This window comes from Dreissena polymorpha, chromosome 9 (genome assembly GCF_020536995.1).
Source record: "Dreissena polymorpha isolate Duluth1 chromosome 9, UMN_Dpol_1.0, whole genome shotgun sequence".
Lineage (NCBI taxonomy): Eukaryota > Metazoa > Mollusca > Bivalvia > Myida > Dreissenidae > Dreissena > Dreissena polymorpha.
In genome coordinates, this window is record NC_068363.1 from 66,423,027 (window position 1) to 66,450,248 (window position 27,222).

The following is a 27,222-nucleotide window of genomic DNA, read 5'->3' on the forward strand; positions in this document are numbered from 1 at the left end:
AACTTTAACCTTCTTCATAACTTTTCCAATATTAAACATAGCAACTTGATATTTGGCATGCATGTGTATCTCATGAAGCTGCACATTTTGAGTGGTGAAAGGTCAAGGTCATCCTTTAAGGTCAAAAGTCAAAAATACAATCCAAGGGGAGTAATAAGCTTTAAAAGGGAGATCATTTGTAAACCTGCCAAATGATATATTGACATTTTATTTCAAAGTGGTGCAATAGGGGGCATTGTGTTTCTGACAAACACATCTCTTGTTCTATTTTATGTTACAGTGACTTTGACTCCACTGACCCCAAATGCAATCCCTCACTAGATCAGCATGTAAGCCTCTTACACAGAAATCTTTGGAACAATATCTCCATCTTATCTTAAGTTATTGAGTGCAAACTTTTAAGCAACAATTACCTTAGCCATGACAAAACTGATCCCAAATGCAGGTCTGTGTTATGGAACTTTGTCAGTGACCTCCCACCATGACCCCAAACATATGTGTGAAGTTTCAATTAAAAAGATGTAGACGAAACAGTGATATAGAGTTGATGCACATTTACCTTTTCTAAATTTTTAAGTACAAAAAGGAGGCATCATTCTGCTAAATTGCAGATTAGCATTATGGAACTTTGTCAGTGACCTCATTATCATATTAGTGAGTTTTCGATTGAATACGGGTAGTAGGAACACAGATTTAGCGATTCTTAATGTTTACCTTAACCAAATTTAGTACAAAAGTAGCCAAAATTTTGGTAAATTGCAGGTCTGAGTTATGGAACTCCATCAGTCACCTCACACAAGGCTCGAAACACATTTATGAAGTTTGAATAAAATACTTGTAGTAGAAAACAGTGAAATAGAATAAATGTTGTTGTAAGTTTACCATACCCAGAGCATAAGACATATGCTGACGCCAACATTTAGGTAATCAGTATAGCTTGTACTATTTGGTGTATAGTCGACCTAAAAACTACCCTATGATGAATGTAGTATACAGACTACCCTATGAGACAAAATAATAACATGTTCTTATGTCATAATACCTCATAATTATCACAATTTATACAACACAAATTGACTTCAAAACTAAATCTCATTCATTTTTTAATGGATTCTTTAAATTTTTACTACAGAAAAAATCAAATAAATATTCATTTTATGACAAGCATCTATTAGTTTTTCAATAGTAATTATTATAGTAATGTTATATACAAGAGCACCGCCTTGCGGGTGCAGACCGCTCATCTATTTTTCTTTTTAAAGGTGAAGGGACCTATCTCAATTTCAATCACAAAGGAGGGAGGGGTGGAGTGGAGAGGGTGTTTAGTGTGGGGGTGTGGTCATTTATTACATTATCTTCCAAAAATGAAAATAAAATGAGAAAAAACATGTTTCAAAAAAACAACAAAAAAATTGGGGGTTGGGGGGATGGGGCGGGGTGTAGTGTGAGGGTGTGGTGGTCATTTATTAGATGATCTTTAAAAAAAAAGGGGGGTTCGGGGGGCGTGGGGATGGTTTGGGTGGGGTCTATTGTGGTATGTCAGGTAAGAGTTGTTTTGTCAAAGTATCAATCAAATCTAATCATAAATAAAGAAGTTATGGCAATTTTAGCAAAAGTTAATAATTTTACCTTGAGAGTCAAGGTCATTCAAAGGTCAGGTAAAATTCAACTTGCAAGGTACAGTACCCTCATGATAGCATGAAAGTATTTGAAGTTTGAAAGCAATAGCCTTGATACTTTAGAAGTAAAGTGGATCTAAACACAAAATTTAACCATATATTCAAAGTTACTAAGTCAAAAAAGAGCCATAAGTCTGTACAAATGACAACCAGAGTAATGCAACTTGTCCTCTTACTGTCTCCTTATGATAGTTTGCGAGTGTTCAAAGTATGAAAGCAATATCTATGATACTTTAGGGGTAAAGTGGACCAAAACACAAAACTTAACCAAATTTTCAATGTTCTAAGTATAAAGGGCCCATAATTCCGTCAAAATGCCAGTCAGAGTTACATTACTTTGCCTGCACAGTCCCCTTATGACAGTAAGTAAGTGTTGCAGGTATAAAAGCAATAGCTTTGAAACTTTAGGAATAAAGTGGACCTAAACACAAAACTTAACCAATTTTTCAATTTTTTAAGTATAAAAAAGGGCACATAATTCTGTCGAAACGCCAGTCAGAGTTTCATAACTTTGCCTGCACAGTCCCCTTATGATAGTTAGTAAGTGTTGCAAGTATGAAAGCAATAGCTTTGACACTTAAGGAATGATATGGACCTAAACACAAAACTTAACCAAAATTTTCAATTTTCTTAGTATAAAAAGGGCACATAATTCTGGCAAAATGCACGCCAGAGTTATCTTACTTTACCTGCCCAGTCCACTCATGATAGTAAGAAAGTGTACCAAGTTTGAATGCAATAGCATAGATACTTTATGAGAAAAGTGGACCAAAACGCAAGACTTAACCGGACGCAGACGCAGACGCCTACGCCAAGGTGATGACAATAGCTCATCATTTTTATTCAAAAAATAGATGAGCTAAAAATTTATAGTACAGTACAACTATGTCATTATGCATTGTTTAAAACACCAAGTTTTGTTAAAAACCAAATCAGACACTATCAGGACACACATCTTTGGCCAGCTGTTTCTTGTTGACTTTGCCCATTGCATTTCTGGGCATGTCTTTAAAGCATGTGACCTTTCTTGGAATATGGTAGGGAACCATTTTGTCCTTGGCCCAAATCTGAAGGTCATTGGTTGTCAAGGACGCACCTGACTTGGTTACCAAGACAGCTGTCAAGAGCTGGCCATATGTCATGTCTGGTAAACCTGGAACAAAGACTATCAAACTTATCAGGCATAATATCTTGTTAAAACAACTGAGCATATTTCATTCTACTTTGATCAAAATTTGATTTTCATGCCAATTTATTGATGACATCCAAAAAAGACAGGGAAGTTCTTCAGAATTCTTCGTTTAGATTAAATTTCTGTTTCCTACACCAATAGCTTATTAATTGCTTTGTGTGACAAGTTATTAAGTCATAAATAAACAAGAGGGTCAAAGGCCTGAGACTAAAGGTACAAAACTATTTTGAGTAGTTTTAACACGTTTTCACCATAGCATGACAAGCCAGATTTTTGTTTGTAAACAAGAGCTGTGTTTATGAAACACAATGCCCTTTAATACGACGCTTTGAAGTCACAAGGCAGCTATTTTAGAAAAAAAACAACCTTTGACCTTGACCTCTAACCACTCAAAATAGGCAGCTCCACGAGATACACATGCATGCCAAATATGAAGTTGCTATCTTCAATATTGCAAAAGTTATAACCAAGGTAAAAGTTTTGTAACAGACACACAGATAGACACATACAATGACAGACAGACAGACTAAAAACAATAAACCCCTTATCATTCGATCCGGGTACATAAAAACAGGAATCATTTTACACCCAGCCAATAGATCATTAGAACTAATTTATATTGAGCATGTTTCATGATGATTGGGCATAACATGTAACGTTTTCTCAAGACCAGAACTTTTTTACACTTTGCTGAGATATCAGAACAAAGGTTCTGAGAGAGTCTAATAGGCTAAAAATGATGCACAAAAGGTGATCACAAAAACTCACTAGGCACTTATCGCTATGTATAAATAAAATGTTCACAAATTTAAGTTATGAAGGTCAATCAAAAAGAAAAATAATAGTAGTCACTATTTCAAACCATCCAAGAAATAAAAAAAAATCTTTTATCAAAGGAAGCCTTGGGCCAAGGCACACTGTAATCGGTCTCCTGATAACCTCTTTTCATATACTTTGGTTGCAACTTGTTTAATTTGCTTTCAAACAATCAGGCATTGTTAGGAAATCTTCATCGACTTTAAGAATCAATGACAGTGACCCAACTTAAAACACATGGAACCCAAAGACATTTTTCAGACTTTTGTAACAATGACCTAGACTCCACTCATTCCAGATGCAATCACATGACGGTTTAAGTTATTTGATATCTATGTTTAACATTCCATTGCTCAGTTGGTTCTCGTATTTAAGTTTCATATACGCTAAAAGGATTCACCCTAAGACAACATACCCAATCTAATAATAGAAGTAATTATTTGAAAAAGATTGTGACTGACCTATGACCGCCACATCCTGTATGTCTGGGTGAGCCAGCAGGTGGCGCTTCACATCAAGTGTACTGATCTTGTAGCCTGCGCTCTTGATATCATCAACCGAGGTACGCCCTACAATACGAAACACTCCATCCGCAAACACAGTTGTGTCACCTAGCAACAATGCATACATTTTTAGGGTATTAGAATGATATGGGCCCATTTTTTCCAAAATTATTCAGACGTTTTAAAAGGGTCAATATTCAGATAAAAACTCTGGGGTAAAAGCAAACAAGTGTAATCAAGGGTTGTTTGGTCCAAACTTAAAGGGCCATAACTCCAGAAATAAAAATGCTTTGGCCATCATATTATGACGTACCAACAACTAAATTCATGGATAGTTTTGTAAACAAATACCAGTAAGTGTTAATGTAAAGCAAGCACAAACAAAGTGTGTGTTATGCTAAAACATTCTACAGACAATAAGTATTAGTATTACTCATAACTTGTGATAAGCAGGCCGAGACATGACAGGGGTACCTCATCACCATATGAATGCTGAGATGCTTGTCAAAGTCTGACTGGGTATTATTGGAAAGATACACTGGTGCCATGGGCCATAACTCTAAGAACAATCTTACCCATAACGTATAAAAACGATAGTTACCAGTCTTGAACCAGCCATCGTCTGTGAATGCCTCTGCAGTGGCTGATGGTCTATTCCAGTACTCGGTGAAAACATTATCTCCCTTGATAAGCAGCTCTCCAGACATCCCCTCCTTGCCTACAGTTGATAAGAGTCAAACCTTAAAAGTGAGTAATTACTACAGAAATCCTTTATGTACTTTTTGTTCCCAGAATAATCCAACGAAAACTGGTTTAAATAATAATCAAATTACTAATGAGATTGCCCTACTTTTGACTTAACTTTCACACAAAGGTAACAAGAGCTATCAGAGGACAGCGCGCTCGACTATTCGAGTGCTTGACAGTATAACGTAAGCCATCATGGCGAAATTGTTCATATTTAATAATTTATTAGACAATCTTTCAAAAAAAAAAAAAGGAAAACAAAAGTTTTTTGGGGGGGGGGGTTAGAGGGGGTATAATGTGGGGTGTTGTCATTTATTTATCTTTCAAAACTAAAACTAAAAAAAATGGGAGGGGGGAGGTTTAGGGGAGTGAGAGGGGGGTATAATGTTTGTGGGGGGTAATTTATTAGATGATGTTAAAACAATATAAAAAAAATGGGGGGGTTGGGGGGTAGGGGGTGAGAGGGGGTATAATGTGGGGTGTGGAAATTTATAAGATGATGTTTAAAAAAAATTGTTGGGGGGAGGATGGGGGGGAGGAAGGGATTCTGGGTAGGGGCGTAGGGTATTGTTTGGGTGGAATCCATTGTGCAATTCAGGTAAGTGTTGTTTTGTCAAAGTAATTGGCGTCGCTCCGGAGAGCGGCGACTAGTATGTAATGCATTTTTTTTCGCTTATGGGAGGAGAAGTTATTTTACGGATCAATGTATATATTTTTGTTTTAAGAATATCTTGCATAGTGGTGATTTTTTGTGTAAATTAATGTAAATAAGTACTGCATTTGTGCCTATTACATTTATTACAACATTTATTGCCAATAATGCAAAGATAATTGTTTTAATTAATAACTGATCCACAACTGATCACAGGGGAAAGATCACAGGGACTGGGCAAATACGTGAAACTTTCTGGTTTTGTATAAAAACAAAACATAATCAAAATATATTTATTTTGTGTTTTTTTCTAATTTGCTTATTTAGTGGAGAATGTTTTGACCAACTTTCATGATGATTGGGCAAAAAATGTGACTTCTAGAGTGTTAACAAGGTTTCTCTATAGCCAAATAAGGAAAACTGCCCCACCCCCATGGCAGCCATGTTATTCAACTGACCGGAACCATTTTCAAACTCAACTCTCATATTAAGGAAACAAATGTTCTGACCAAATTTCATGAAAATTGGGCCAAAAATGTGACTTCTAGAGTGTTCACATGTTTCCACTATATACATATACAACAAATGCCATGCCCACTGGCGGCCATGTTTTTTCACCGATCTGGACCATTTTCAAACTCGTCCGAGATATCAATAAAACCAATGTTTTGACCAACTTTCATGATGATTGGGCAAAAATTGTGACTAGAGTGTTTACAAGGTTTCTCTATAGCCAAATAAGGAAAACTGCCCCGCCCACTGGCGGCCATGTTTTTCAACGGACCGGAACCACTTTTGAACTCGACCAACATATCATTAAGGCAAACATTTTGACAAAGTTACATGAAGATTGGGCATGAAATGTGACTTCTACAAGGTCTTTCTTTTTTTGACCTAGTGACCTAGTTTTTGACCCAGCATGACCCAGTTTCGATCTTGATCGAGATATCATTGGGAAAAATCTTCTTACCAAGTTTTCTGACGATCGGATATGAAATGTGGCCTCTAGAGTGTTTACAAACCAAATGTGGACGACGGACAGACGGACGGACGGACGGAAGACGGACAAAGACCGGTCACAAAAGCTCACCTGAGCAATCAGATGAGCTAAAAAGATTTGTTTAAACCCGCCTAGTATGTACCATACAACTTTATAACTTATTTAGGAAAATCCACCATTAACATCACTGACTATAAACTAATCAGTACCTTTCGTAACAATGACCTTTTTAGCGTCTGCAGACACGAGCACATCACCATGGTTACAGTTGTCACGGTGCTCTACAATCCTTGCTGACACTCCTGGGAACAGCAGACCAACAGCTCCTGGCGTACCAAAGCAGATATAAGTTTTACAACGCTCACACTAAAAGGAAAACAAAAGTTTTTTGGGTTTTTTTTTTTTGGGGGGGGGGGGGGGGTTAGAGGGGGTATAATGTGGGGTGTTGTCATTTATTAGACGATCTTTCAAAACTAAAACTAAAAAAAATGGGAGGGGGGAGGTTTAGGGGAGTGAGAGGGGGGTATAATGTTTGTGGGGGGTAATTTATTAGATGATGTTAAAACAATATAAAAAAAATGGGGGGGGTTGGGGGGTAGGGGGTGAGAGGGGGTATAATGTGGGGTGTGGAAATTTATAAGATGATGTTTAAAAAAAATTGTTGGGGGGAGGATGGGGGGGAGGAAGGGATTCTGGGTAGGGGCGTAGGGTATTGTTTGGGTGGAATCCATTGTGCAATTCAGGTAAGTGTTGTTTTGTCAAAGTAATTGGCGTCGCTCCGGAGAGCGGCGACTAGTATGTAATGCATTTTTTTTCGCTTATGGGAGGAGAAGTTATTTTACGGATCAATGTATATATTTTTGTTTTAAGAATATCTTGCATAGTGGTGATTTTTTGTGTAAATTAATGTAAATAAGTACTGCATTTGTGCCTATTACATTTATTACAACATTTATTGCCAATAATGCAAAGATAATTGTTTTAATTAATAACTGATCCACAACTGATCACAGGGGAAAGATCACAGGGACTGGGCAAATACGTGAAACTTTCTGGTTTTGTATAAAAACAAAACATAATCAAAATATATTTATTTTGTGTTTTTTTCTAATTTGCTTATTTAGTGGAGAATCAAAGTAGTATGATATTTGACGACCTATCGCTCAAGCAAGTTTATTGGAAGGCGTAGTGGTACGAAAACGTACAATGAAAATGTATTAGTTTATTAATAGACATGTAATAACGATCGCTATACACAACTTTACCAAATAGCAGTACATAAATGATGTCAGCCGGAATAGCTCAGTTGGGAGAGCGTTAGACTGAAGTTGTTTACGCAACAATCATCTAAAGGCCCCCGGTTCAATCCCGGGTTCCGGCACGAACGGAACAGTCCAGCGGCTGACAATATTTTTCAGTCAAGTCAATAAATATAAAAAAGCTTAATTTTATGTAGACATTTTAAATTCCATTTTACTACCATTGGACATTTTTATTAAAATTAATGGATGCCGCGTGGTGACAACGTTAATTAAAATTTCTTACATCACTTAAATATCTTATAAAAAAAATACACATGTTTTTATATTAACAAATAAATGCAAACAACACATTTATTATCCATGTATTTTTATGGTTGTCTATCATAGGCCCTAAGTACTATCCCTACCACATATAGAGCGCGAAGCGCGACACGTATTATTGATTGAAACAATGAGTTGCGATAAAGGAAGCAGTCGCTTATCAAGGAGGAGCTGTGTCACAGCAACCCGTTTCCCTACAGTCAAGCACTCCTCGGAGTTTTTTTAAGAACCACATATAGAGCGCGATGCACGACACGTATTACTATCCAGGTGGTATGGGCCCTTTAGCATTATCCGACCATTACGTCCATAGAATTTGAGAAATTTTGAAATCGTTGTTCGAAGTCCAAAATTTTCATCCGATTGTTCCCAAACTTGCATAGGTTTTTTATCAATGAGGACCCAACCCAAACTCTATATGAGCAATATCGGACCATATATCCAGAATTATGTCTCTTTGAATTTTGAAATAAAAGTGAAAAACTGCTTGGTTAGGTGATTATGTCAACATTTTTCATCAGATTCTTTCCAAACTTACAGTGTCTTCATATCAATGAGCATTTTTACCTCATTTAAAATAAGAAATATCGGGACAATAAGTCCAAAATTTGTATGCCCCCTTTCGAAGAAAAGGGGGCATATAGTATATGGACAAGGCCTTTCCATACGCACACACATTTCTACCCCTGTGACCTTGACCTTGAACTTAGGGTCCCCGTTTAGGTTTCGAAATCTGCGTTAAGGTTTCGAAAAATGCTCATAACTTCTCTATGTCCCTTGAGATATAACCTTCGTATTTGGTATGCATGTGTATATGGACAAGGCCTTTCCATACGCACAAAAATGTTTACCCCTGTGACCTTGACCCTGAAGTTAGGGTCCGCGTTTAGGTTTCGAAATCTGCGTTTAGGTTAAGAAAAAAGCTCATAACTGCTATCAAGCGTTTATAGGGGGCATAAGTCATCCTATGGTGACAGCTCCTTTTTTCTATTAAATTTGACAAAATAAACAATTTCCACTGGTTAAAAAGATTTCACAACTTTCGTCTGAATCTTTCCAAACTTATTAAGTGTTTTTATATCAGTATTACTCGAACCCTATTGAAATCGTGAATATCAGAGCAATAAATCTATTATGATCTTATACTGAATTTCAAAGTATTGTGAAATGCAGATTCTTTATGCAATTTACAGTTTTCATTCTTTTTTTTCAAACTTTTACAGTGTTTTCATATCAATGAGTACTCAACCCCTATCGTAAATGAGCAACGTAAGAAAAAGTTCAGAATCATCTCCTCTTGAAGTTGAGAAAAATATGATATTAATTAAGCTAACAAGATGAAGCAGATTTTCTAAAACCTACGCAGTTCTGTTCCATTAATGAAAACTGCACACGGATGCAAGTAAAAAAAAGGAAACCAATGTAAATAAAATGAACTATGAAATATTTGGGTTACAACACAAAATCATAGATAATGGTTATTTGGGAGTTATAACACAACATCATAAATAATGGTTATTTGGGTGTTATAACACAAAATAATAGATAATGGTTATACCAGAATCTTTTAATATTTTGTTTAAAATAATTGGCCAATATATTATTATTTACAGTAGAAAAAAAATCGTTCCATGAAACTTCATTGAGTGCCTTTTACACTGAAATTCCCGACGCCCTTTGATGCTTTGTATCAATACTTATCTTGTAATAAAATGTGATAATAAATAAAGAAGTTATGGCAATTTAAGCAAAATGTTCAATTATCTAAATGTAAAAGGGGCCATAATTATGTCAAAATGCTTCATAAAGTGGTCTGCTCTTGTTTATAGGTTAGGGTCATGTTGGTAAACAAGTATGCAAACTATAAAAGCAATATGTCAAAGGATATAGGAAATATGTGGGGAAGTACGCAAAGTTTAACATAGATTTATCAATAGTATGCATATTCTAAGTATAAAAGGGGCAATAAGTATGTCAAAAAGGCTTGATACAATTGTATGCTCTTGTTTATAGGTTGGGGTCATGATGGTAAAAAAGTATGCAAAATATGAAAGCAATATGTCAAGGGACATTGAAAATATTTGGGGTAGTACGCAAACTTTAACATTTGCTGCATATTCTAAGAGGAAAAAGGGCCATAATTATGACAAAATGCTTGATAGAGTTGTCTGCTCTTTTGTATAGGTTGGGGTCATGTTGGTAAACAAGTATGCAAAATATAAAAGCAATAAGTCAAAGGATATAGGAAATATTTGGGGTAGTACGCAAAGTTTAACATAGATTTATCAATAATATGCATATTCTAAGTATAAAAGGGGCAATAATTCGGTCAAAATGCTTGGTACAGTTGTATGCTCTTGTTTATAGGTTGGGGTCATGATAGTTAGCAAGTATGCAAAATATCAAAGCAATATGTCAAGGGACATTGAAAATATTTGGAGTAGTATGCAAACTTTAACATTTGCTGCATATTCAAAGTGGAAAAGGGGCCATAATCATGACAAAATGCTTGATATAGTTGTCTGCTCTTGTTTATAGGTTGGGGTCATGTTGGTAAACAAGTATGCAAAATATGAAAGCAATATGTCAAGGGACAATGAAAATAATCGGAGTAGCATGAAAACTTTAACATTTGCACGATAACAGAAACGGCACGGAAACGGAAACGCCGACGCCGTGGTGGGTAGGATATCTCCACTATATATATTTCATATATAATAGTCGAGCTAAAAATGAAATTAATTTAATTATTGCGAGCATCAGATATGAAGGACAGTTTGTATTTCAAATGCTTACTGATTGAAAATATTGTCGGTACCTCATACCTTGAAAAAATGAAGGTGAATTCTGTGTAAACCAAACAAGAGGGCCAAGATGGCCCTAGTTCGCTCACCTGAGAGGAGTCGGTTCATTCAAACTTTACCTAACGTCAAACTTGACCTAGATATTGTCCAGACAAACATCCTGGTCAAGTTTCAACATTATCGAACCAAAACTCTGGCATATGGAGTGTTTTTGTAAGATTTGACCTGGTGACCTATATTTTGAGTTGAACCCCCCTTGCCAAACATCAAACTTGCTTACAAAAATAAATATTATGACCAAGATTCATAACATCTGAAACAAAATTGTGACCTCTAGAGTGTTTACAAGGATTTTGTATAATATAGTGGAAATTTGGACAATCTAAGGGCAATAATTATGGCATTAATTATGTGATATATATAAAACCAATCTTTGTACCAAGTTTCATGATGATTGGGCACAAAGTGTGACTTCTAGAATTTTCACAAGCTTTTTATACTATATAAATATAAGAAAACTGCCCCCCACCGGCTGCCATGTTATTCAACTGACCGGAACCATTTGTGACTCAACTCTCATATCAAAGAAACAAATTTTCTGACCAAATTTCATAAAAATTGGGCAAAAATGTGACTTCTAGAGTGTTCACATGTTTTCACTATATACATATAGAACAAATGCCCAGCCCACTGGCGGACATGTTTTTTCACCGATCTGGACCATTTTCGAACTCGTCCGATATATCAATAAAACCAATGTTTTGACCAACTTTCATGATGATTTGGCAAAAATTGGGACTTCTAGAGTGTTTACAAGGTTTTTATAAAGCCAAATAAGGAAAACTGCCCCACCCCCCGGCAGCCATGTTTTTCAACTGACCGAAACCATTTTCGAACTCAACTCTCATATCAAGGAAACCAATGTTCTGACCAAATTTCATGAAAAATGGGCCAAAAATGTGACTTCTAGAGTGTTCACATGTTTTCACTTTATACATATAGAGAAAAATTCCCCGCCCACTGGCGGCCATGTTTTTTCACCGATCTGGACCATTTTCGAACTCGTCCGAGAAATCAATAAAACTTTCATTATGATTAAGAATTAAAATTAAAATTTTAATTAAAAAAACTACCCCCCCCCCCCCCCCCCCCCCCCCCCCCCCCCCGGAAGCCATGTTATTCAACAGACTGGAACCATTTTCGAACTCAACTCTCATATCAAAGAAACAGATGTTCTGACCAAATTTCATGAAAATTAAGCCCAAAATGTGAAGTCTAGAGTATTCACATCTTTTCACTATATACATAAAGAGAAAAATGCCCCGCCCACTGGCGGACATGTTTTTCACCGATCTGGACCATTTTCGAACTCGTCCGAGATATCAATAAAACCAATGTTTTAACCAACTTTCATGATGATTGGGCAAAAAATGTGACTTCTAGAGTGTTAACAAGGTTTCTCTATAGCCAAATAAGGAAAACTGCCCCACCCCCATGGCAGCCATGTTATTCAACTGACCGGAACCATTTTCAAACTCAACTCTCATATTAAGGAAACAAATGTTCTGACCAAATTTCATGAAAATTGGGCCAAAAATGTGACTTCTAGAGTGTTCACATGTTTCCACTATATACATATACAACAAATGCCATGCCCACTGGCGGCCATGTTTTTTCACCGATCTGGACCATTTTCAAACTCGTCCGAGATATCAATAAAACCAATGTTTTGACCAACTTTCATGATGATTGGGCAAAAATTGTGACTAGAGTGTTTACAAGGTTTCTCTATAGCCAAATAAGGAAAACTGCCCCGCCCACTGGCGGCCATGTTTTTCAACGGACCGGAACCACTTTTGAACTCGACCAACATATCATTAAGGCAAACATTTTGACAAAGTTACATGAAGATTGGGCATGAAATGTGACTTCTACAAGGTCTTTCTTTTTTTGACCTAGTGACCTAGTTTTTGACCCAGCATGACCCAGTTTCGATCTTGATCGAGATATCATTGGGAAAAATCTTCTTACCAAGTTTTCTGACGATCGGATATGAAATGTGGCCTCTAGAGTGTTTACAAACCAAATGTGGACGACGGACAGACGGACGGACGGAAGACGGACAAAGACCGGTCACAAAAGCTCACCTGAGCAATCAGATGAGCTAAAAAGATTTTTTTAAACCCGCCTAGTATGTACCATACAACTTTATAACTTATTTAGGAAAATCCACCATTTACATCACTGACTATAAACTAAACAGTACCTTTCGTAACAATGACCTTTTTAGCGTCTGCAGACACGAGCACATCACCATGGTTACAGTTGTCACGGTGCTCTACAATCCTTGCTGACACTCCTGGGAACAGCAGACCAACAGCTCCTGGCGTACCAAAGCAGATATAAGTTTTACAACGCTCACACTATGGTGGGAAATTTGTTGTGCCCTTAATTATTGCAATTGAAGATCATAACATATTAGATCGGACATAAGTTTTCAGATTTTGTTTTAAAAGTTCAGAAATGTTGTACTAAAGAAGCGTTTACTAACAAATTCCCTGTAAACCTAAAAAAATAAATATGTTGAATGGTTGCATTTCAATCAAATGTTCTGAAATATGTATTCATATAAAAAGAAATAGTGGCTAGAAAAAAAATATTCTTGTAACAAATCTTCAACAAAATTACTAAATGGAATCAGCTAGTTGGGGGCACCATATATCACCATAGTAAAATCCTCTACCTGAACATCAGTAATTTTAAATAATCAAATCACATGTTTGTTTGTTTCTGCAGTATTCAGTTCCTTTTTTATACCAACTATTGGTTAAATGTGTAATGTATCAAGTTTCAAGATTTGTTCTTAATTTTATTTTATCAACTTGTTCTATTTTGACTAAATGTAGCTGGTCTTTGACCTTTGATGGAATTTGTATGCCAAGTTTCATCAAAGTATCTTCAGTTTTTTGTGGGTATAGGATTCGCTGATGAAAAAAAAATCTTTGGGGCTAGAAAAACAAATTTCCTTTTTACAAGGCCATGTGAGCTCAACGTGTTGACCTTAAAATTAATTGGCTTCTTCTTTTCCTCCCAAGTAACCCGTTTGGATGATCATGGGTCAAAGCATTCTGTAAATATTTTGCAAACATGAATTTTATTTAAAAATACCATGCAACCTTGACCTTTGACCTCAAAATGAATTAGAGTATTACTTTCCTCCAAAACAACCAGCATATTTATGTTAATGACTGTAAGTAAAAGCGTTCTAAAGATATTGTGCAGAAGCAAAGTTCATGTATAAACAAGCCCCGTTACATTAAACTTTTACCTCAAAATCAATAGGCATCTTCATTTCCTTTAAAGTAACCATAAAACCATTTCAAATGAGTGTAGAACTTTTGTAGAAGCATTTATTACATATTATTCAGAAATGATGTTCGTGTTAAAAAACATTTAGACCTTGACCTTTAACCTAAACAGCAACAGGCATCTTTCTTTCCTAAGAAGAAACAACCATACGAAATTGCATCACCGTAGGTCAAAGCATTATGTGGATATCATGCAGAAACTTATTTCATGTTACAAGCCCCTGTGACATTCAACAGTGACTTCAAAATCAATAGATTTCTTCCTTTTCATCCTAGTACACATCATAACTTTTCGCATGATCATTTGTCACTTATAAATAAAATATCAGGAACAAAATGATCTATAAAGCAACAATCTTACCGCCAAATTGACCGCCAGACAAGTTCGAAGCAATATACTCTCACTTTTTTGAAGGAGTACATTATTAATGTCACATCCAAATATCCTATCATATCATGTCATATCATGGCAGTCAGTTTAACAACTACAACTTTTCCTTGAATTGCTGGTTTACCAGAAATTGGGTACATATATTTATGCCTGTAAATGATTACAGCTCTACTTGAATGAAAGGTATGGGAAAAATGGCTGTTGAATATTTCATCACCAATGCCCTATACATGTTTAATGGCTGGGATCAAACCCATAATCCTTGGATTTGTAGCATAGCCCTATACCCATTGAGCTAGCCAGATCTAAAACATACCAGGAATTCTGTCTCAATGCAGAGGTATGGTCAGTACCTTGCCTATCTCTGTCATGCCTGACTACATACCAGGAATCCTGTCTCCATGGAGAGGGTTGGTCATTGCCATGCCTATCTCTGTCATGCCTGACTACATACCAGGAATCCTGACTCCATTGAGAGGATTGGTCAGTGCAATGCCTATCTTTGTCATGCCTGACTACAAACCAAGAATCCTTTCTCCATGGAGAGGATTGACCAGGGCCATGCCTATCTCTGTCATGCCAAACTACATACCAGGAATCCTGACTCCATTGAGACGGTTAGTTAGTGCCAAGCCTATCTCTGTCATGCCTGACTACATACCAGGAATCCTGCCCCATCAAGACGGTTGGTCAGTGCATGCCTATCTCTGTCATGCCAGACTACATACCAAGAATCCCGACTCCATTGAGACGGTTGGTCAGTGCCATGCCTATCTCTGTCATGCCAGATTACATACCAGGAATCCTGACTCCATTGAGACGGTTGGTCATTGCCATGCCTATCTCTGTCATGCCAGACTACATGCCAGGAATCCTGTCTCTATTGAGAGGGTTGGTCATTGCCATGTCTATCTCAGTCATGCCTGACTACATACCAGGAATCCTGACTCCATTGAGACGGTTGGTCAGTGCCATGCCTATCTCTGTCATGCCAGACTACATACCAGGAATCCTGACTCCATTGAGACGGTTGGTCAGTGCCATGCCTATCTCAGTCATGCCTGACTACATGCCAGGAATTCTGTCTCCATTGAGAGGGTTGGTCATTGCCATGCCTATCTCAGTAATGCCTGACTACATACCATGAATCCTGTCTCCAAGGAGAGGGTTGGTCAGTGCCATGCCTATCTCTGTCATGCCAGACTACATACCAGGAATCCTGACCCCATCAAGAGGGTTGGTCAGTGCCATGCCTATCTCTGTCCTGCAAGACTACATACCAGGAATCCTGACTCCATTGAGGCGGTTAATCAGTGACATGCCTATCTCTGTCATGCCAGACTACATACCAGGAATCCTGACCCCATTGAGATGGTTGGTCAGTGCCATGCCTACCTATGTCATGCCTGAGTACATACCAGAAATACTGACTCCATTGAGACGGTTGGTCAGAACCATGCCAATCTTAGTCATGCATGAATACATACCAGGAATTCTGTCTCCATTGAGAGGGTTGGTCATTGCAATGCCTATCTCAGTCATGCCTGACTACATACCAGGAATCCTGTCTCCAAGGAGAGGGTTGGTCAGTGCCATGCATATCTCTGTCATGCCAGACTACATACCTGGAATCCTGTCTCCATTTAGAGGATTAGTCAGTGCCATGCCTATCTCTGTCATGCCTAACTACATACCAAGAATCCTGTCTCCAAGGAGAGGGTTGGTCAGTGCCATGCCTATCTCTGTCATGCCTGACTACAAACCAAGAATCCTGTCTCCATTTAGAGGATTGGTCAGTGCCATGCCTATCTTTGCCATGCCTGACTACATACCAGGAATCCTGTCTCCATTGATAGGGTTGGTCAGTGCCATGCCTATCTTTGTCATGCCTGACTACATACCAGGAATCCTGTCTCCATTGAGAGGGTTGGTCAGTGCCATGCCTATCTCTGTCATGCCTGACTACATACCAGGAATCCTGTCTCCAATGAGAGGGTTGGTCAGTGCCATGCCTATCTCAGTCATGCCTGACTTCGTACCAGGAATTATGTCTCCATTGAGAGGGTTGGTCATTGCCATGTCTATCTCAGTCATGCCTGACTACATACCAGGAATCCTGTCTCCAAGGAGAGGGTTGGTGAGTGCCATGCCTATCTCTGTCATGCCAGACTACATACCAGGAATCCTGACCCTATAGAGACGGTTGGTCAGTGCCATGCCTATCTCAGTCATGCCTGACTACATACCAGGGATCCTGTCTCCATTGAGACGGTTGGTCAGTGCCATGCCTATCTCTGTCATGCCAGACTACATACCAGGAATCCTGTCTCCAATGAGAGGGTTGGTCAGTGCCATGCCTATTTCTGTCATGCCAGACTACATACCTGGAATCCTGTCTCCATTTAGAGGATTAGTCAGTGCCATGCCTATCTCTGTCATGCCTAACTACATACCAGGAATCCTGTCTCCAAGGAGAGGGTTGGTCAGTGCCATGCCTATCTCTGTCATGCCTGACTACAAACCAAGAATCCTGTCTCCATTTAGAGGATTGGTCAGTGCCATGCCTATCTTTGCCATGCCTGACTACATACCAGGAATCCTGTCTCCATTGATAGGGTTGGTCAGTGCCATGCCTATCTTTGTCATGCCTGACTACATACCAGGAATCCTGACTCCATTGAGAGGGTTGGTCAGTGCCATGCCTATCTCTGTAATGCCTGACTACATACCAGGAATCCTGACTCCAATGAGATGGTTGGTCAGTACCATGCCTATCTCAGTCATGCCTGACTTCGTACCAGGAATTATGTCTCCATTGAGAGGGTTGGTCATTGCCATGTCTATCTCAGTCATGCCTGACTACATACCAGGAATCCTGTCTCCAAGGAGAGGGTTGGTGAGTGCCATGCCTATCTCTGTCATGCCAGACTACATACCAGGAATCCTGACCCTATAGAGACGGTTGGTGAGTGCCATGCCTATCTCAGTCATGCCTGACTACATACCAGGGATCCTGTCTCCATTGAGATTGATGGTCATTGCCATGCCTATCTCTGTCATGCATGACTATATACCAGGAATTCTGTCTCCATTGAGAGGATTGGTCATTGCCATGCCTACCTCAGTCATGCCTGACTACATACCAGGAATCCTGTCTCCATGGAGAGGGTTGGTCATTGCCATGCCTATCTTTGTCATGCCTGACTACATACCATGAATCCTGTCACCATTGAGAGGGTTGGTCAGTGCCATGCCTATCTTTGTCATGCCTGACGACATACCAGGAATCCTGACTCCATGGAGAGGGTTGGTCAGTGTCATGCCTATCTCAATCATGCCTAACTATATAAAAGGAATCCTGTCTCTATTGAGACGGTTGGTCAGTGCCATGCCTATCTTGGTCATGCCCGACTACATACCAGGAACCCTGTCTCCATTGAGAGGGTTGGTCAGTGCCATGCCTATCTTTGTCATGCCCGACGACATACCAGGCATTCTGTCTCCAATGAGAGGGTTGGTCAGTGCCATGCCTATCTTTGTCATGCCTGACTACATACCAGGAATCCTGTCTCCATGGAGAGGGTTGGTCAGTGTCATGCCTATCTCAATCATGCCTAACTATATAAAAGGAATCCTGTCTCTATTGAGACGGTTGGTCAGTGCCATGCCTATCTTGGTCATGCCCGACTACATACCAGGAACCCTGTCTCCATTGAGAGGATTGGTCAGTGCCATGCCTATCTTTGTCATGCCTGACTACATACCAGGAATCCTGTCTCCAATGAGAGGGTTGGTTAGTGCCATGCCTATCTTTGTCATGCCTGACTGCATACCAGGAATCCTGTCTCCAATGAGAGGGTTGGTTAGTGCCATGCCTATCTCTGTCATGCCTGACTACATACCAGGAATCCTGTCTCCATGGAGAGGGTTGGTCAGTGCCATGCCTATCTCTGTCATGCCAGACTACATACCAGGAATCCTGTCTCCATTGAGAGGATTGGTCAGTGCCATTCCTATCTCTGTCATGCCTGACTACATACCTGGAATCCTGTCTCCAATGAGAGGGTTGGTCAGTGCAATGCCTATCACTGTCATGCCTGACTACATACCAGGAATTCTGTCTCCAATGAGAGGGTTGGTCAGTGCAATGCCTATCACTGTCATGCCTGACTACATACCAGGAATCCTGTCTCCATTGAGAGGATTGGTCAGTGCCATTCCTATCTCTGTCATGCCTGACTACATACCAGGAATCCTGTCTCCATGTAGTGGGTTGGTCAGTGCCATGCCTATCTTTGTCATGCCTGACTACATACCAGGAATCCTGTCTCCATGGAGAGGGTTGGTCAGTGCCATTCCTATCTCTGTCATGCCTAACTACATACCAGGAATCCTGTCTCCATGTAGTGGGTTGGTCAGTGCCATGCCTATCTCTGTCATGCCAGACTACATACCAGGAATCCTGTTTCCATGGAGAGGGTTGGTCAGTGCCATGCCTATCTCTGTCATGCCGTATCTCTCCAGCAGGATGTGTCCTGTCAGGCCAGCCCACCTCTCCATGACAGGCTGGGGCAGGGCAGCAGATCCACTCACCATCAACCTGACATTGGCATACATTTCCTTACTCAAACACAATAGTCAAACCACTGTCTATGGAATCTAATTAAAAACATTTCGTCTTCTGAATGTAATAACTAGGGTAACTGACATTTTGTGAATTGTTCAGGAATGCATATTTTCCGACATTTTCTGACATTCAGTAAGAGCACTTACGTTATTTTTTGCATTTAAAATATTTCAGTGTTGAAATTATGGTAACTGCCCCTTTCTTAATTTTTTATTGTTGTAAAAAAGACATCAATTTTGAGTTTTGTTTCGTTTTTCAAGTGTTATTATATTACTAATCAGAAAATTTGAAAACAATAAAAATGTTTATTATTTTAATAAAACAGTTGTTTGCTTCTCCTGAAAATTTATCAAAATGTCAGTTACGTTACGTTTTACATTCAGAAAATGACATGTGTTCATAATATCAATTTCGAAAATTTGGTAAAAAACATTATTTTAACCTAAAAGGTTGACTTAGTATTTTAACAGTTGATATTATGTCACCTTAATAAACACAAAAATGGAAAAAAGTAAAAATGTATAAAAATGTCAGGTACATGACTTAATACATTCAGTGGATGATCTGAGTTCCGTGAAAGATGTATTTAACAAAGATCTAAATATAATACTTAAGAAGAACCATCATTAATAATTCACAATGTACAAAGTTTACCATCTTATGATTTTTTAATAAATATGTAACCCTGCTCCTTTTTAAGCCCCCACGTGGCATTTTTTGACCTGCTAAATCCGGTCAAAAATCCGTCTGAAACAGGGCACGGATGTTTCTTGGAAAAAACACACCTGAATTTCTGTTTAAGAATGCTTGGCAGGTCAGATGGCAGATAGGAAGATTGACTGTCATGCTTGCGTTCATATTCCTGTATCAGCTTGGAGTAAATGGTGGGAACTGCCATAAAAATATTCACATTCGAAGCATCTGATAACAGTGCTTGCCATGTCTGTTGAAACAAAACGAATAAACAATTATAAATAAAGAAAACATATGAGGTAAACATCACTGTAGTTGTACGTATCAGTCAATTATTCAAGTTTAATTACTTTTACAAATATATCCTTTAAAATAAACTAACCTGCAGACACTCTTATAATAAAGGAAAAAAAAATATGTTTTACATTTTCACATTTCAAACAACTATCAGCATAAAAAAATATTCATGCTGCCTAAGATTTATTTCTTATTGCCAGACAATCACAATATTACATGTACATGTAAAATATCACGTACCAAGTAATATCACACTTGTAAATTAAAACTGATAGATACTCAATGGAAATATTTTTACATCATAGTCAACATGTATCTTAAAGACATCTGATTTATTTGGTTTGTTTATCATGGCAATTGTTTATTATTTTATGTCCCAAGAAAAATTTGATATGGACAAATCTAGTAAGCCTCTTCCCTGGCAGAAGCAAAGCGAAAATGGCTTTGTGCAAACAGCATAAAACCAGAACAGCCTGCGAGTAACTGACGCAGTCTGTTAAGGTTTTATGCTTTTGCTGCTCATCAGTATCTCAAGGTTGGGAATGAAGCCTTCAAAACTTGAATCTTGTAAGAAAGGTCTTTAATTAAACTTAACTTTCATAGGGACTACAAATGCATAAACATACGTATCTTAGTGGTAAAGGGTTAATGAACAAGTCACCTGTTTGGCATCAAACTTGGGCAGCATGGTACACTTTTCGCCCACATACAGAGGTGTCATCAGCACATTGACCACCCCATGCACATGGTGCAGGGGAAGCACGTGCAGAATGCTGTCTGATTGGGACCAACCCCAAGCCTGCACCATATCTCGCTTCTGGGCATCCAGGTTGCCAAATGTCATAACAACACCCTGATGTAGATGTACATATATTGACAGTTATCTTAAACCATTCAATTAATGAAACAATATTATCCCTGTATATGGCATATAAAATTGTGTTTTGGAATGTGTAAAGCATTTAACTGGGATTATGCACTGGGATTAACCCCATACTGGGATTTATGGGGTTTCTTTGATGGCGTTTACCTTGCGACCAGATGGTCTCAGCTTTAATACCTAACATTTGAGTGATGGAGCATTCTCAGTATTTTACATATCACAAAACAACTGGTTTTTGCTAGAACAAGGGTTTGACAGGGTCTTGTTAAGCCTAAGGCATTCGTTGCAGTTGAAGCAAAACAAGGCTGTTTGAATAAACTGTACCTTTGGTCTACCAGTTGTACCGCTGGTATAAATTATCATGGCTTTCCTGTTCTTGTACTCATTTTTCCCAAGCCCATCTTTCAGGCCACTGAACATTTCCTTCAAGTTTCCATTCAGCTCAGAATAATCTCCTGAGTAGTCGTCTTCCCCCATCTCCAACAGGGGGCGCCCCAGTTGTGAGGAAATAGGAGCCAGTTTATCCCTGAAGGCTGCAGTTCCTACAAGCATGCAGACGGTAGAGTCTTTACAGAAATACTGCAGCTCTGCCACTGGGTGTGACTTGAAGAGGGGTACAGCAATAGCCTTTCACATCCATATGGCCCACTGAGCCACGACATAGGACAGATCGTTTTCGCACAGAAATGCAATTCTCTTCCCTTCAAGAGGAAACTCTGAGTCTTTTAAGGTTTTTCTACCATCGGTTTTACTTGCAACTGTTAGCTCCTTAGCAAAGTTGACACTGTAATGAAGTAAATCCTTGTATGTATATGTTCCATGCTGCGTTGTAAGATCAGTGTTATCTTTTAATCGTTCAGCTTGAAAAAAGACTGGAGCCACAACTGAAGATCCATTACTAAGCTTTCTACTGGATTGTTTCAAACAGGGTTGAATGAACTTTGATGCATTATATCCATTACATCCAGGACGCATTAAATTGTTTGTGTAACACATTTGATTTGTTCTGACAAGAATTGAACAATTCCTTGTTTTGCATGCTTGCAATTGATGCAGCCATAGTCCAAAAGGCAGGGTTTGCAGTCGGAATCTCATGGTAACGAATTTACAGTTTTTCTGAAAGTATACATAAACATATAATTATTAACAAGAGCTACATGATTGCCCTTAATCGCTACCTACTTTCCTACACACCAATTGTTGAAGACTTCACTGAAATGATTTTACAAACTTAGCATGAGAAAAATAGGATAAAACAAAATGAACAAGAAACAGCCACGATGTCCCCATATTCCACTTGTGTCTCAAAAATCTGCTTATGTCAAACACAAGCTATTAATAGCCCAATTTGAGATTTGACCTGTATGTGTTACCTTGACCTTTTAGGTTATGTGACAGGTGATAAATGCAACACACCCCTTGTGGTAGTCTTTTGTGTTAAGTTGTCTAAAAAAATAATGATAAATTGCCGCACTAGATGCGCATGATTGTCCAAATAAACATTCCGACCAAGTTTGGTCAATATTGAATCATAAATGTTAAGCCTAGAGTGGTAATATATTTTTTTTAAAGATTTGACCTGTTGACCTAGTCAGGCTTTTCCCCAGCAATTTTTCCACGGAAAGAGGTTAGTGTGGAAGGGGCATGCTACGTTGTGAGTGTTCTAAATACAAATCTGAACTTCTATAAATTTATTTAACCACACGTTTTCCTTTGTTTACATGTATTTTTATCATCTGTATTTCTTCATATACATATACATAGATCTGTTATGTTGCAGTTCGCGGAGTCCACGGATCACCATCACCAAATATTGTGTCAGGTCACTCAAGTAGATATATTTATGCATAAGCATAGTCATTAGAAGAATGCAAAGTAAATATGGATCATGGCTTTCACGGACATATGAAATTTTGAAGCACTGACTAATAATGATAAGAAAATCAAGCTTCACAGCAATCCTGAGTTTGAAATTAAAGGACAGTTGCGCCACTGCGCTAAACAATGCCTGGGGACAAGCCTGCTAGTTTTTGGATGCATGTGATCCAGTTTAATTTGGCCAGAATTGTGTTTAATTAAAATTCTAAAAAGTGTCCTAAAGATTGAGTTATACATGTGGCCTCTATAGAGGTAACAAGATTTTCCTCATATTTGAACTTTAGTTTTGGACGCCATTGATCCAGATTCAAAACTGCCATTGACGTCATCCAAATAAACCTTCTGACCATGATCGTGTAATAAATGCGGCCTCTAGAGTGGTAACAAGGTTTTTCCTAAGATTTTATCTGGCAAAAAACACACATAACCCAGATATGAACTCAGCCTAATCATCATCATCATTCCCTTGACCAGTCTGGCCTTTGGGGGGAAATGAGAGAAGAGGACCCAGAGATCCTCTGCCAATCATGTCTTGTGTGGGCTGCTACATGTATGAGTAGCTGATGCATGGGAAGGGAAATTCAACTCTTTCAAATTTTCTCTCTGGCTTTTCTACTGATGGCCTAAACGGCAACCTCCCTCTTGGGTTCCCTGGAGCACAGTCTTGCTCAGTGGGTGGTGCCTGGTGATCTGTCAAAACCAAGCCAGCTTTCGTTGTTTGACTGTCCCTAAGAGGGGTTTGTATGGGCCAAAAAGTACTGCTCCTGATGTAGTAGTTGGTCAAGTGTTCCATGCAGGAGATGCAGAGAAGTCTTCAGAGACACTTGTGGTTGAAGGTCTGTATCCTGCGTTCTGTGTCGATGTGAAGCGTCACGTCTCGCAGCCCTATATTAGGATGGAGACTATGAGGGAATTGTAGAGCCTGTACTTGGTTGGGAAGCTAATGAGCATCTTGTCCATAATCTGCTCAGTCTAGCCATCGCGAACTCAGACAAGATATTGTCTAAATAAACATTCTTACAAGTTTCATCAAGATTGAGTCATTAATGTGGCCTCAATTGTGGTAATAACGTTTTTCTAAGATTTGACCTAGTGCCCTAGATTTATGATGCACATGAAGCAGATTTAAACTAATCCTAAATATGCTCCAAATAAACATTCTGACTGAGTTTTATGGAAATTAGTAATAAATGTGACCTCTAGAGTGGTAACAAGGTTTTAATATTGACCTAGATGTTTTGACCAAAGTGACCTACATTCGTACTAAAACTTGATATAGCCCAGATAAATATTCTGACCCAGTTTCATTAAATTTGATGAAACTTTGGCATCTTAAGTGGTTCCATGCTTAAAGTTGATGGCGCACAAGACCACAAAAGAAGCCGGACATAGCGTCATCACTTTGTGTGCAGGTGAGCTAAAAAAGCTATAGATTTAACTGGTGTGTCTTATCGTATAACACTTTTAAAGTCATCCTGTAAATGGATGAAAGTAGATAAACAACAAGAATATAATCTATAATATCATACTTTTTTCATATCTAAAATAAAAACATAATCCAAAACTATTTTAATAACATTTACTAATGCACTGAAATCAATTTAACCCAGCAGTGTTTGACATTATAAAATAAAAGAAATACTTAAAAGTTCTCTTGCACTTAATCCATGTGATATGAATTTCTTTCTAGTTCAACGCGCACTGTTGAAACAAACAAAACAAGACACAGAATGCAGACACTATGTCAAGGTCGTAGCTTAAAGTTGCCATACTTTGTAGTGAACTCATGCAGGTTTAAAAGATAGTGGCAGTGTGATAACACACTCACAGGGACCTATATGTTTGTATAGGTTCCTTGATAACAACATTTAAACAATCATGTAAGGAAAATCTTCACTCAAACCCTAAGTTATGAACATTTCAGATTTTCCATTTACATTTGAGTTGCAAATGAGCAAATGGTGTTAATCATGAGTGTATATAAAGTTTTTTGTGTGTAAGGTATTATTTTATATGTCAAAGTCCAAATCAATTTCATAATACCATTCATTTCTGCTTTGTTCTGAACACAATCATTTATTAAAAGTGTATCAATAATTTTATTGATTAAAATTCGCTGAAAGATGAAACTAAGCCGGGGACATTAGGGTCAATCCGGGTAAACTCGGACACTTTTCAGCTGTCATCAATAGCTATGTTTTCAAATGACCAAAACAACGGTATATTTCGGACTATTAAAGGCTACCGAAAGAATCAAACGGTACTCTTCGGATTTTATCCTTATGTGCAGACGTCTCATATGCGGATTTATTGTAAATTTTAAGCAACGGTCGTAACCGCGAACCGGGTAAATTCGGACGAGGAAGGTAATACTCGGACACGACGTGGAAATTTTCGGACACGTTGGGAAAAGTCAGACACATTTATGATTTAAAAAAATATATATAATATAGGCTCAAGTAATCACTTATTGTATATGGTGGTTTACAGGAAGCTAATGGATACATATACTGAAGTTATTTTCTCAAGCAGATACTCGAAACGATAATCCAACAAAGCATTCTTGGTGGTGGTAAGTTTTACTAGCTCTAAAATCTTACTAGCCCAACAAAAATATCTACGCCATTAAGCAAATTCTGGGTAGTAAAATGCCACAACTACGTAGATTTTGTTTTCATTTATTTAGTTCCAATGTATAAATTTGGTAATGCAACCACAGTTAACTGTTTTGAAATCTTTATTTTATTTGATTTGTACACAGCATCTCCAGGTTGTTGTTGACTTTAGAATCCGACAAAAACAAACGCACAACTTTTTTTCAATTTATCTTTGAAAACTATTAACGTTATCGGTGTTGTCCTGCGTCATTTCTTGTCGGCCACGGGACCGATTTAGATAATTATATTAGACCATTGGGCCCATATTCATCAACGTTTTAAGTCTAAAATATGGACTCAGATTTAAGACAGGAATCGAAATAGTGTTATACCAAAGATTCTAATCACACAACAACCGCATTCAACGGAGAGATAACTAAACAAGGATCGTTTTTCATTAATTCCACATGATTTGCTTTCTCTAGAAAATTGATCGTTGTGGTTGTATAAGTTATTATGGTAATATTTTGTGCATCGAACATGTTACCAATTATATTGTTTTGTGAGTAGATCTTTGATAAATGTATAACTCTGGGAAATAAAAATGATCATACATTTATAAATATAGTTGAAATGTGCATATTATAAATAAATCATTGTATATCCCTATTCTATACATATATACATTATATACATCATATACAGTCCAACCTGCCCGAGCGACCGCCTGTTAATAGCGACCAACAGTCATTAACGACCACACCGATTTCCTCCCGAACAATTTCACTATATATTGAACCTGCGAATAAAGCCCACCTGTGAACAAAGACCAACGACCACCCTTTTACATTCCCAAATCTCCATTTTGATAGCTTACAACGACCACTGCAATCATAAAAATCAACGATTTCGCAACTTTCAAAACACAAAATGGCCACCAGGACGCTGCGTAGTCACGTGATACACATCTTACCAGTGGACTCGTCGGTCGCTATGGAGATATTGGCAATTGACAGTTTATTGCACTCGATAGCAGTTGTTTGTTTATTTAGCATGCATTGCTAATTGGTAGTCGGCTGCTTCTTTTATGCATTTGACAGTTTGTCAAAAGTGTAAAAATTTGCCTTTGTATTTAAGTGACTCGCGATTAATGTACTAATTGCCGAAAATATCAAAGACAAATTTGTGGCTTTCATAAACTCATTAAGGAAATTAACGGTTTCATATCATTTACGATGCCTATTAAAGACAAACATTTTGATTGTCATTCTCTTCTTAGATTTCTCCGTAATAAGACGTTCATAGATTATAGAAAAGTAAATTGTCAGTTCAAGTTAACCATCATGGCTTCCAAGCGTAAGTTCTTGACGTTGGAAGAACGCGTTAAGGTCATTAGTTTGTTATGTAAAGGACACAGTTGTAGACGAGTGGCTAGTGATCTTGGTGTAGGAAAAACTCAAATTCAGAGCATTTTAAAGCGTAAACATGAGATTATGGACGAATTCGAGGAGA

General features: G+C 38.1%; 2 protein-coding genes and 1 non-coding gene across 3 annotated transcripts in view; 1 reads left to right on the forward strand and 2 right to left on the reverse strand.

Moving 5' to 3' along the window:
* The window catches only part of LOC127844484 (uncharacterized), a 276,328-nt gene that overhangs the window by 95,395 nt on the left and 153,711 nt on the right, over positions 1 to 27,222 (reverse strand). The gene's annotated exons all lie outside the window — the stretch shown is intronic.
* On the reverse strand, positions 1,091 to 25,055 carry LOC127844469 (malonate--CoA ligase ACSF3, mitochondrial-like). The gene is made up of 10 exons (XM_052374716.1): positions 24,756 to 25,055; positions 21,560 to 22,351; positions 21,014 to 21,205; positions 20,148 to 20,305; positions 19,190 to 19,335; positions 13,243 to 13,359; positions 6,799 to 6,915; positions 4,792 to 4,908; positions 4,149 to 4,256; positions 1,091 to 2,832 (listed from the first exon to the last, which is right to left on the reverse strand). The coding sequence occupies exons 2-10, from the start codon at positions 21,785 to 21,787 to the stop codon at positions 2,612 to 2,614; spliced, it is 1,404 nt and encodes a 467-aa protein (XP_052230676.1). The 5' UTR covers positions 21,788 to 22,351; positions 24,756 to 25,055; the 3' UTR covers positions 1,091 to 2,611.
* On the forward strand, positions 7,881 to 7,970 carry Trnaf-gaa (transfer RNA phenylalanine (anticodon GAA)). The gene is given in 2 exon segments: positions 7,881 to 7,917; positions 7,935 to 7,970. It is a non-coding gene; the product is annotated as a tRNA-Phe (tRNA).

Coding starts and splice junctions, on each gene's coding strand:
- LOC127844469 (XM_052374716.1), bottom strand. CDS start 21,787: ATGCTTGTAGGAACTGCAGCCTTCAGGGATAAACTGGCTCCTATTTCC. Junction 19,336..20,147: donor ATTCTTAAACAGAAATTCAG/GTGTGTTTTTTC, acceptor TGCCAATGTCAG/GTTGATGGTGAGTGGATCTG. Junction 4,909..6,798: donor AAAGGTCATTGTTACGAAAG/GTACTGATTAGT, acceptor TATCAACTGTAG/GCAAGGAGGGGATGTCTGGA.